The sequence below is a fragment of the Acanthochromis polyacanthus genome, chromosome 19 (genome assembly GCF_021347895.1).
Source record: "Acanthochromis polyacanthus isolate Apoly-LR-REF ecotype Palm Island chromosome 19, KAUST_Apoly_ChrSc, whole genome shotgun sequence".
NCBI lineage: Eukaryota > Metazoa > Chordata > Actinopteri > Pomacentridae > Acanthochromis > Acanthochromis polyacanthus.
Genome location: NC_067131.1, coordinates 23003 through 35941, shown reverse-complemented (window position 1 = coordinate 35941; position 12939 = coordinate 23003). Strand labels below are relative to the sequence as shown.

The following is a 12939-nucleotide window of genomic DNA, read 5'->3' as shown; positions in this document are numbered from 1 at the left end:
CTGAGAGAAAAGCGTTGGACTATTCTAAAGTGGCCTTCTATGAGCCCAGATCTGAATCCCATTGAACATATGTGGAAGGAGCTGAAACATGCCATTTGGAGAAGACACCCATCAAACCTGAGACAACTGGAGCTGTTTGCTCATGAGGAGTGGGCCAAAATACCTGTTGACAGCTGCAGAACGCTCATTGACAAATACAGAAATCGTTTAATTGCAGTGATTGCCTCAAAAGGTTGTGCAACAAAATATTAAGTTATGGGTACCATCATTTTTGTCCAGCCCTATTTCATTAGTTTGTTTTTTTAAATAATTATGTTAATCAACAATTCAAAAGTGATGGCTGATTTTGATTATTTAATTTTCAATAAATTTTTATTTATTGTTACTTTTGTGAGTTTCAAGTGATTTCAATGAGAATTGTGGGTTTTTCCTTCTTTAACTGAGGGGTACCAACAATTTTGTCCACGTGTGTACATAGCTACTGTTCTGGATTGAAGATTTCACTTATGAGCATCCAGCCAAATTTTGGTGCTTTCTGTAAATTTAGTAATTAAACAAAGTGAAATATTGTGGCTTTAATGATCCCATTCTTAAACCTCACACTGATCCATGTATAATATCTGAAACTAGTGAAACTATTTATACATTTTTATTCAGTTTTATTCAGTTATTTAAATCTCACAGGGCTTATTGCATTGAATTTTCCAGTTTCTTCTCTTTTTAAATTAATGATTAGTTTGTCAGTTTCCGCTGATCTTTGTCATAGACAGATTATTTTGGCATCTGTAAATGTGTATTTGAACTGCTGCATCAAATGGATCAATTAAACCAACATTTGGAACATGAGTAATTTTACACGACAGTGAAACAAATATTGCAGCAAAATCCACTTTGAACATTTTCATTATTGATCTACTACTTAATTTTAGATGATTTCCCCAGACTCCTATTACAAATAAAATGCCACATGAAGTAAACAAGCAAGTAGTTTTGATTACCAAGATGGAGATGTTTGTTGTTCTGATTGTTGTTGTGCTGTTCTATTCATAAAATAGACATTCATGAAATTAGATATTTGCAGTCAATTGCAGATGCAAATAACAGGTGAGATTACTGACGTGAAGTGACAGTGTGGTTGCTTGGGAACATAAATGCCAGAGGATACTGGCACATGGATTAGGGACAATATTTCATAAGGGCCCTGTCACACTCTAGCGTATATGGCCAGCGTCTGAGGAACATCGAATATTTTGAAAAATTGTTTATACGCACAACTTTTCAGCGTATGGGGTCGATTTTCGGTTAATGACCGTTAGAGTAACGTGAGCCTAGCGTACCGTCAGCGTATAAGTAGCGTATGAGCAGTGTATGAGTAGCGTACGCATAGCGTATGCCAGCGTATGTCAGCGTATGTGATGTGATGTGTATTTGAGTTGGACGTATACCGACGTATGAGTAACGTATATCAGCGTACCTCCGACGTATCAGAAACGTATGTGGAACGTCAGCCTAACGTATGAGGAGCGTACACAGCTGGTGATGTTGGGACCAACCCTGTCCAGCAGTTCATCATACATTTCTGGAGGCATGCGTAGGAAGTTCCTGAAGGCTCTCTGATCTTCATTTCTCAATTCAACCATAAGCTGGTCATAAAGGCCAAATTAACGCCGCCTTCCAATCCAAGGTTTCACCCAGATTGCACGTCTCATTCTACGCCTTCTTCTTCTGTGTCTAGCATAGTCAACTGCCAACTGTAACAAATCTTGGTGATGTTGCAGCACAGCAACCTCCATCTCTGAACTGCTGGTACAAACTGATACAGATTTGGAAATGTGAGACTTTATATACCCCCCATACGCTGGAAATACGCATGTAATACGCATGGGATAAGTTGGCTGTACGCTCAGAACACGTTAGGCATAAGTTGAGTACGTTAGACTGTCGTTAGAACTACCATCATAATGTTAGCCATTCGTTAGACACACATTCATTATACGCTCCTCTAACGCTAGGTTTCCTGACCCACTCAATTTCAACCTATGAGAAGCGTACTCGACGTATGAGTAACGTACCTTCAGCGTACCTCTAGCGTGTTCAGCGTATGAGGAGTGTAAAATTCATACGTCGGCATACGCTGAAAATTTTTGTGCAAGTTCAAAAAATTTTCTTGGCCGTCAGCGTACATCAGCGTACACCGACGTACCCCGGCGTAGTAGAAATGTATTCCAGCGTACCCCTAGCGTGTTTCAGCGTATGTCAGCGTATTCCCAAAAAGCCCATACGTTCCTCAGACGCTGGCTCTATATGCTAGAGTGTGACAGGGCCTTAAGGTGTGTATTGAAACCTGACTATTTCCCTGCTCGTTGCATCCACAGACTTGACACTTTCTCCATTCAAGCTGCCATCCAAGATGCGTTACAAATTCACCTCCAGGGTTTTCATTTTCCTTGTGTGCATCACAGTAATTCCATTTTTTTTAACTCTTTGTGGAATTTCTCTGTGTACGTCCTCAGCCATTGGGAGCTGAGCCTTTGTGCCTGTCACAAATGTTTGAAAGAGGGTGATCCATGCTTAACAGACCTTATCAAGGAGTCTCCTACACCTTTTTTGTCAAAGCAATATAGAACCCCAGAGGACGATTTCAACTGGTGGAAGGTAAATGTCAATGTACTTTAATGGCACAACACAATTGTTCTGTTTCTGTTTTAGATACACTGACTGGTCCTGCAGTAAAATCTCCATCTACTTTGGGTTTTTGTACATTTTTTTCATACCTTTTTTGAGAGGAATTTCACCTGAGTGCTTCATAATGAAAGCCACCCCGTGCTTTGCAGCGAGGTGGAGCAGCAGCTGTGACAAATGTTTGAGTTGTTTGAGATCATTTCAAAGAAGATTACCCTGAAAATACCAGATTCTATGCTGCAATCGTTTGTGTAGTTAGCTCATTTGAATCCATCTTTGGAAGAGTGAACTTCATCACTAAGTGAAATGAGAGAAAAAAATGGACAGAAAACAAATGTCTAAAACAAGTCATACAAAAATGGTCTCTCTGGAAAGCTGCAGTGACCTCATACTAATGACCCTGATAAACACCTTTCACAAGCTGCTCTGTACATCTCCTCATTTTTATGTATCCCTACAGTGGAGGTGGAGTGTGCATGTCCCACAAAGCCACAGTAGACATTAATTAATGAGAGATATATGAGGTTGAAATGAACAGAACTCTCCTTTAAGGACTGTAAGTTCAAGAAACCACATCTCTGGTAGGTTGAGCTGCTGTGTGGTCAATCGTACAGTGACATCTTCCTTGTGTTGTGCTTGCCAGCGTTTACAGGGGTCAAAATGCAACTTCACTTTCTTCAGTGCAACAATGGACAAGCTGCTTCAGATATTCCCACCCGTTCCAGATGTTTTAGAACCCAGGCCTCACCGCTGCAGGACGTGTGCTGTGGTGGGAAATTCTGTAAATTTGAAGGGATCACATTATGGACCTCTGATAGATTTTCATGATATTGTAATAAGGTAAACAATCATTTAATTCAACATTCATTGAAGTCTCTCACTGTACAGTCTCATCCTTTCAAAAAAAAAAAAAGAAAATACAAATATGGCAGCTGCATTTAAAATGTATTTTGTTTTGACACTGAGATAAATTCAGCAAAATGTACTCAAGTAGCTTCACGTTGACACTGTGACCTCTCAGAGTCGTCATTCCTCAGAATTTACCGTGAACTTCAACTATATAATTGTGCTATAATGGTGTGATATTAAATATGTATACATCTGTGCCGTTTAGAATGAACCGTGGTCGTACTACTGGCTATGAAGCAGATGTTGGGACCAAAACAACCCATCATGTCTTCTACCCAGAGAGCGCTACTTCGCTGGCAAACACCACTTATCTTTTGTTTTTTCCATTCAAGATAAGCGACTTTCTGTGGCTCCTCAACAAACTTGATCCAGAGTAGGTCAGACTGTTCTACTTTCTGTATCCACTGTTGGTCTGTTGACTGTGAAAAAAAAACAAGTAAAAATCAGTATTGGGTCCATATTTGGAACTAAAACTTAGGCAAATATAACCCTATTGGACTGACTTGAAGTACTGGTGCAAACAGCTGAACAACATCTATAAGGAGCTTTAGCTGACTGTGTGAAAAGTACAATAGTGTGTGTTCAGTTCGCTTATCAATAGCTTCTCCAAAGAAACTTAGTTGGATTTTCTCATGATTTCTTACTGTTTCATTCACACACTCAACCTTGTTCTGACACACAACATCTTCAAAGCCCCCTTTTGATTTTACTGCTATTTACAATAGATAAGAAGACAACTACTTTATCAAAGCTCCAACACATGCAGTGTCATTGTGAGCGACTGTCATATGTCATAAGTCACATGCTGCAGAGATGCATGTGTTTTTATCTGCGGTTATTGGTTACATCTACCTGTTCAGCGTTGCTTATTTGTTGTTTCTCACTGTTCATTTATTCCTTCTGTCCTCTTACCCCAGCCAGACGAGAAAGGTGGCCATCCATTCCTTAATGCACTTAGTCACCAAGCGCTTACTGAGGGTGTAATTGTTGGGTTTCTCTCTCTCATACTGTTAGGTCTTTACCTATGTAAAGTTCCCTGAATTTAGTTATGTCTTGATTTAGTGCTGCTGAAATAAAATGAAATTGAATTAAAGAATGAATTTTACCTCTAGCAGGGAAGGCAGTGCTGTGAACTCAAAGAGGATAGCTAACAAGGATCTGGTAAGTATTTTAAATTGCTTTGCATGAATCTGATGTTTCATAGACACCTGGGTGATACAATGTATTCTCTGCAGAAAGGAATGGTTCTAAATGTCAGATTAAAGGCTACAGTTTGTCTGGTTCCTATCAGGTGATGATCCTCAATCCAGCTTTCATGAGGTATGTTCATGACGCTTGGCTGGGACAGAGGGGCTACTATCCATCCACGGGCTTTCTGACTTTTGCACTCAGCTTGCTGATTTGTGATGAGGTAAGCGGTGTAAGTGGTGTATCTGATATTAATATATGTACTGAGATCTATCTGTCTATACTCTGATCAACCAGCATTGAAACCACTGTCAGAAGAAGTTAATAACACTGATCATCTCTTTACAATGCAATGTTCTGCTGGGAAACCTTTGGTACTGGCATTCTACTTTATAGCACCCACCTAAACATTAGATCAATCACAGCCCTTCTATGTTGATGGTCAACAGAAGAGTGTTTCCCTAGCAGGTCAATGAACCTCATCATGTCACAAAATCTTCCTCAGAATTGCATGAGGAACATGACAAAGAGCCCAAGGCGTTCGTTTAGTCTCCCAACTCCGTAGATCTTGATCTGATGGAGCATCTGTGCACCAGAACAAGCCCAACTCATGTAGACTTTACATTCTTTCACTGTGTAGGGCAGAGTAGTTGTGTACGTTTGAGCAGCATCACAGGTGAGCTGGTGTGCTAGACATTTCATCGATGATCAGCAAGATATTTTAATGTTGTGGTTGATCTCTGTCTGTCCGTCCATCTGTCCGTCCCATGCTCTAATTATTTATTCATTTATTCATTATATACTTTCTGTTTTTCCAGGTCAACGTTTTTGGGTTTGGAGCAGACAGTGATGGAAACTGGAACCACTACTATGAACAACACAAATACAAAGACCTACAAACTGGAGCCCATCCTGGAACATTTGAATATCAAACTATTGAGAAATTACATAAAAGACAAATGATCGAATTTTTTAAAGGATGGTAATGGTTTTTTTTCTTTTTTCTTTGAATAGCATACACATGAGCAGCACAAAATGAGCAGCTTTGGTCTTTTCACATCTACACATGGAGGGTTTTATTTTTAAGTTGTATAGTATGAAGTCCCGTATGATGCTTAGTGTAAAATATACAGTTGACTAAAACAGCTGTACTAAGCCAGCAGCTATGGATGTTTTTGTGTGTGTTGGTTCAGTATCTATTCCATTCTGGTCTAAAATGTTCATTTTTCTGATTCACTTGGTTATTTGACTTCAAAAATAGCAATTTAAATAATAATAATAGTAAGCATGAGGGGATTTGGACTGTGACATGTGACCTTGTTAAACATATCATTGGTCGTAAGGTGGGGGTTTTTTTGTCTGTTTTATAAGCAATAATTATGATCACAAAAATCACCAAATCAATAAATTTGGAACTATTGCTCTTTTTCTGTTTGTTGACTTGTTGTTCTTCTGCTAATTTCTTCTTCAGCTCAGTTTATTTACCTTAATTTAACCAGGAGGTCCCATTGAGATGAGAGATCTCTTTTACAAGGGAGACCTGGCCAAGCTAGCAGCCATACAAAATTTAAAAGTTATATAAAGTAGATACATGATTCACAAATAAACAATAAACAGATTGTCAGCTATTCAAGGACAGTCATCTCACAAGAAAAACAAAGACATTCTTCCTTCACTGTATTCTTTATGGTATTCTTAGCTCATTAATGGATATGAATGTTTCCAGTTTAAGAGATTATTCCATGACCATCGTGCATATTGGGAGAACGCTGTTTTGCCAACGTCTGTTAGAGTCCAGGGAACTTTTTAAAGCAACCATTTGGAGGTGCGCAGATGGTAACTACTCAAATTGAAAGTGAAAAGGGTGCTGAGATAATCTGGGAATTTGTCCAGCAGAGCTTATCAGCTATGAGAACTCAAAACAGGAGGGCGCACTGATCCACTTCCTTTTTCCCCACACTTTGAGGCCAAAATAACTGTATAAACTGAAAAATTAATTTGGCACTTTTTTCATTTTGATGAATCAAACTCATTTTATAATGTTTACATAGAACAGAGTCTGTGAACTCAATCAGGCAAGTAATACATCCATTAAATATTGATGATCCTCCTCCGCCTGATATGTCAACCTTAGTGTCTGAGCTACGCTAATAACTACTCCTGCTGCCAAGATGAAACTGAGTGTGGAAGAAATGTGTAGAAGAATTCTTCCCGTGCTTGTGTGGGAGTTCTATAGTGTCTTTCCACATGCAGATTAACTGGTGACTGTAATTTGTCTGTTCAGTGGCTGAACTGCTCCTATGTTAGGTTAGGTGTTCTGCATAACCCATTAAAACTACACCGTCAAAAGTAAAATGGCTCCCTCTTACATTTACTAAAGTGTAAAACATGCTTTGCAATTCATCATTTCATGGTTCCAGGATCAATGTGATGAAATCAGGCAGGTTTTGCATGAAATTCAACAACTTGACATGTATAACATTCATTCGTGTTGAGATAAACTGAGTCAATCTTGCTTACATTCCAAAAAATAACTCTTTGAATTAATGATCAAAAATAGAAGGTAGCATTTTCACACAATTGTGTGGATTTCTTACAGCATTAAGCAGTTATTTTGGTCCAACTACTACATAGGTATATGGTGCCATCCGAAAGTATTCGCCCCTCTGCAGAAGTCTTCTATTTTTGCGTATTTGTCACAGTTAAATGTTTCAGATCTTAAAACAAATTTTGAGGTAAGACAAAGACAGCCCAAGAAAGCAGAAAATGTAGTTTATAGATGATGAGTTTATTTTTAGAGGAAAAAAATACTGTCCAGCTCCATCTTGCCCGATGTGCTGCTACCAGTTAACCAAATGACCAGATACTGTTGTGGAGAAGTTTAAAGCCGGATTTGGATACAAAAAGATTTCCCAAGCTTTAAACATCTCAAGGAGCACTGTGCAAGCAATCATATTGAAATGGAAGGAGTATCAGACCACTGCAAATCTACCAAGACCCGGCCGTCCCTCTAAACTTTCACCTGGAACAAGGAGAAGACTGATCAGAGATGCAGCCAAGAGGCCCATGATCACTCTGGATGAACTGCAGAGATCTACAGCTGAGGTGGGAGAGTCTGTCCATAGGACAACAATCAGTCGTACACTGCACAAATCTGGCCTTTATGGAAGAGTGGCAAGAAGAAAGCCATTTCTCAAAGATATCCATAAAAAGTCTCGTTTAAAGTTTGCCACAAGCCACCTGGGAGACACACCAAACATGTGGAAGAAGGTGCTCTGGTCAGATGAAACCAAAATTGAACTTTTTGGCCACAATGCAAAACCATATGTTTGGCGTAAAAGCAACACAGTTCATCACCCTGAACACACCATCCCCACTGACAAACATGGTGGTGGCAGCCTCATGGTTTGGGCCTGCTTTTCTTCAGCAGGGACAGGGAAGATGGTTCAAATTGATGGGAAGATGAATGGAGCCAAATACAGGACCATTCTGGAAGAAAACCTGTTGGAGTCTGCAAAAGACCTGAGACTGGGACGGAGATTTATCTTCCAACAGGACAATGATCCAAAACATAAAGCCAAATCTACAATGGAATGGTTCACAAATAAACGTATCCAGGTGTTAGAATGGCCAAGTCAAAGTCCAGACCTGAATCCAATCGAGAATCTGTGGGCAGAGCTGAAGCCTGCTGTTCACAAACGCTCTCCATCCAACCTCACTGAGCTTGAGCTGTTTTGCAAGGAAGAATGGGCAAGAATTTCAGTCTCTGGATGTGCAAAACTGATAGAGACATACCCCAAGCGACTTGCAGCTGTAATTGCAGCAAAAGGTGGCGCTACAAAGTATTAATGCAAGGGGCCGAATAATATTGCACGCCCCACTTTTCAGGTTTTTATTTGTTAAAAAAATTTAAAATATCCAATAAATTTCGTTCCACTTCACGATTGTGTGTCCCACTTGTTGTTGATTCTTGACAAAAATTACAATTTTATATCTTTATGTTTGAAGCCTGAAATGTGGCAAAAGGTTGAAAGTTCAAGGGGGCCGAATACTTTCACAAGGTACTGTATACATATATATATATATATATATATATATATATATATATATATATATATAGTGCATGTAGATCAGCTTTATTTACCCACTTTTTTAACATTGTGCTTGATTACATTATAACATGACTGAACGTAATGAAGCTGCAGTGTGTAGAAAATGTTTTATTTTTTCACTGTTTTCTGATTTGTTCAGGTATAGAATGAATGTGTGTGAACACAAAATGAGCTCTTCTCTGATTTGTAGATTGTTGTTTAAATTTGATAAAAGGCAGTATGTGAAAGCACTGAATAAAAGTTGGTTTACATTGAAACTTGAGAAATGGCTAGAGTAAGCAGAGTGTTTTACATTTGACCGTTTTTTCATTGTAGGTGCTTCCAAAGCTCCCACGGTGTTTGTAGGTTTTAAGAGGACCAGGGAGGACAATGCTCATTTGAAATAAAGCTGGAGGCTGCGAACAAGAATGAAAGTGACTTTCTTTCTGAGGGTAAGGCCAGCAAAAATCATGACATGTGTAAAGGAGCGGTGTATATGATGTAGTGGCATCTAGTGGTGACAAGTTAGAATGCAATAGAACAGCAGAGAGCCCTCCTGGGGCTGTGAAGGCTTCTGAGTTCACGTTTCACTGCTATAGTCAGTAGGCATTAGTAGAAACTACCAAAATGCATCCCCCAATGTTAACCTGCCTGTGTGTGTGTGTGTGTGTGTGTGTGTGTGTGTGTGTGTGTGTTGTGTGTGTGTGTGTGTGTGGTGTGTGTGTGTGTGTTGACTAGTGGTGGAAAAACACCAATTTGCTCCCAAAAAAGTGTTACTGTTTTCAACATGTCATGTGTTTGTTGGCTGTGTTTTGCTGCATTTATTCTGGTGTTCATGGTTGCACTTCTAACCTTTTATCTCTTCCTACTGCCATCCTGATGAGGACTCCATAACAGAAGACGGTGTATCTCAGTGGGGCCTTCCTGCTAAATAAGTCAAATCAAGCAACCAGAAATAAAAATAAAAAAAAATACTGAAAAATTCACCTAAACCAAGGCAGGTTAATGTTTATTATTGCATTAGCCATTCAAGACTTGAGCCATGTTATGAAAGCAGCTTGCTCTCGTTAATTCGAAGCGTGCAGGATAACTTGCATGATTGTGACTATAGCAAACAACAAACAAATGATTGGAAAAGGAATTAAAGCATTTATTTTGTGTACAGACTCTGCAGAGAACTTACCGGGTTTCTCAGTTTCTGTTTTAATAAATCAACAAGGCCTCCACAAAACATGGGGAACTTAAGAAAAATATTTTGAAGGAAACTATTTAGAACAGTGATCCTGTCTAGTTGGTGTACAGGACATGTACATATAAAATACAAAAATCACTTAACACCCATTGTCTTATTAAAGCTGGCAGATGATATAACATAGTTTTAACAGTGAAAACGGCATTTAAAGTGACAATTTTATAGTGTACCAGTAATTCAGGGACACGAGTCATGTTCCATAATATATTTGACATACATTTCAAATTAGAGAAAGTTAATGGAACTGGCACAATCCAAAATACATTCCCCACTTTCACTAAAAGAAATTATTTCCCTTGAGGTGTTTTTTGTTGTTTGTTTGTTGTTGTTTTTTTTTTGCCTTTTTCTAAATCGGTTAATAAACGTGGATGAAAACCTATTTTTCAAATAAGTTCTGACATAAAGAACATGTAGCTCAAATGATCATTTAAGTTTGTCTCCAGACACCAGGAAACATGTCCGATACCAGCCAACATGAAAGAATACCATTGATTCCAGGTTCTTTTACTCTATATCTATCGTTTATGTGTACCAGAGCCTCTACTGCCACCTACTGATGACACCATGCAGCTGAGCTGATTTGCACCACAGCAGATAATGGAAATGTGTCCAATTTTCTCTCCCTTTTAAAAAAATAAAATGCAACAAAGTTTGCTTTTGTTTGACAGTTAGATGGACACATGGCAACTGTGAGTCATAAACAGTTTACATTCAAAGTACAATTCTTGTGGCTCTACAGAAACCTGAAATTTAAAGTTAGCCTATTTATATAAAACACATCAATAATAGTTTTAGTTACATCTTTTTGCATTAAGCACAAATGTGTACAAAACACAGGAGAAATTTGGAATTACATGTTGTCAAAGAGGTTCCACGTCCCAGCCTGGACCTGGGATCGTTCTGTGTGTGGTTAAAATGTTCTCCCTGTGCTGTGTGGGTTTTTCTCCAGGTTCTCCAGCTTCCTTTCACAGTCCAGAAAACACACTGAAGTTCACTGATACTCAAAGGTGTGAATGTGTGTTTGTGGATGGAGAGATGCTGTCAAAGACACCTATGATGAACTCGAGACCACAGTGAGGAGAAGGAAGACTTTGGCCTCTTTCTCCACCTGGTGGAAAGACTGCAGAAGAGAAAATACAAGAGAAGATGGAACACTGAAGACTGTAAGTTCTAGAAAATTACAAGAGAGTTAGGTTATGCTTTATTTAAGAGCAAGCTCTCTTTTTATTAATGATACATTTAGTTTTAGGTGAAGTGTTTCTTCCATTTGTATTTTTTATACAACATTTTCTTTCATATTTTAATTATTCTAGTAATGTACAAAGTTAAATATTCAAATATATAAATATTCAAATGTTGATTGACAAATCTGTTCAAGAATGATTTTCTAGTCTTTTAGTTGTGAAGTACAGCAAAATAATTATTTATTATTTACTTTGATCATAGCAATAAGTAATGATGGATAACTGGTAAAAATAAATAAAAAATTCAACCATAAGGATAACATAGTTACTAATGAGAGACCAATCATTAAAAATTGAGGGGTTTCTAGGATCAGCTAAGGGCTCTTTCAAGCCAAATTTGTTTAACCTGAACTTTTAACCTTTTAAATTTGATCTTAATGTCAGAACCCTCTCTTCTCCAGTTTCCTATCTGGCATCCTAATACCTTTCCCCAGCTTCTCTCTCTCTCTCTCTCTCTCTCTCTCTCTCCTGTAGGGAGCCGAGCAGAGCACAAGTCCAGCTGCAGGCAATCAAGCAATCTCGCAGGAAGTCGCGGCAGCTGAAGCTCTTTTCCATTAATATCTGCCTCCGTACAAAAAGACTGGTTCCACTCTCCCATTCCTCGACAGATTGTTAAAACTCGACAATGCGTCAGTTGCTTTCTAGCCGCACAGTTTTGCTTAACGCTCTGTGTAAACTCTGTCTAACGTGGTTTTCTGTCTTCTGCCCGATCCAGAACTGGCTGTCCGGACTCCTGCCTGTTACCTGTACCGATTCTTCTAAAGACGCAGTGATATCCCGAGAATCCCCTCCTGATTCTGTACTCCTGGAGCCTCCCTGGAAAGCCTCAGTCTCCCTTCAGTGGTTTGCCATTTTCCTCTGGTGGATCATGTACGTCTGGCCGTTCAGAACCGCCAGCACCAAGGTCTCTGGATCGCCCGCCTGAATCAAACTCCGTTCCCGCCAGGGATCCAATTACACCAGCCGCCACACTCGTCCCCTCCACCGGACCAGAGACGGCTGCCGATCCTCGGAACCGAACTCATATCCAGGTTCACTCCCCTCTCACCTCAGATTCCAGCTGCCTCTAAATTCACACTGTATACAATAAATTCTTTAATTACTTCCATATCGGTCCTGGTGGTGTGTTCCCTCTGCACGAGTCCAGCCTAATTTTGTGACACTTAATCAAAATTCCATTTGTGTCCACTGGACCAGACAGCCGAACTTTTGTCTACACAAAGATCTGGTCTCGCTCCAGATCAAACTCAACCCTGCTTTAGTTCATTTGTAGTGTGAGGGCTTTCTTTTTTTTTTTTTTTTTTTTTTTTCTTTCTTCCATCTAGACCTCAAAGAAAAAAAAGAGCCATGATGGACAAGGTACGTTTTATCCGTTTGTTTCCTGGCTATAAAAGACACAAGCAGAAACAAAAAATCAAGCCGTTTTTTCGTTTTGAGCAAAAAACAGGAAACGGTTCGTTTTTTCGTTTTGACCCCCCAAAATGAAAATACGACTCCATATTCCGTTTCATTGGTGGGCGGGGCTTCGGAGCCTGCCGGTGCACAATAAAGCTCCTGCCCATCACAATAAAGC

General features: G+C 39.3%; 1 protein-coding gene across 1 annotated transcript; it reads left to right on the top strand.

Moving 5' to 3' along the window:
• The first annotated feature begins 3085 nt into the window (after nt 1-3085).
• On the top strand, nt 3086-6121 carry LOC127531182 (CMP-N-acetylneuraminate-beta-galactosamide-alpha-2,3-sialyltransferase 2-like). Its single transcript, XM_051939938.1, has 6 exons — nt 3086-3522; nt 3797-3966; nt 4358-4364; nt 4686-4752; nt 4883-5002; nt 5598-6121. The coding sequence occupies exons 1-6, from the start codon at nt 3371-3373 to the stop codon at nt 5763-5765; spliced, it is 684 nt and encodes a 227-aa protein (XP_051795898.1). The 5' UTR covers nt 3086-3370; the 3' UTR covers nt 5766-6121.
• Nucleotides 6122-12939: the final 6818 nt, after the last annotated feature.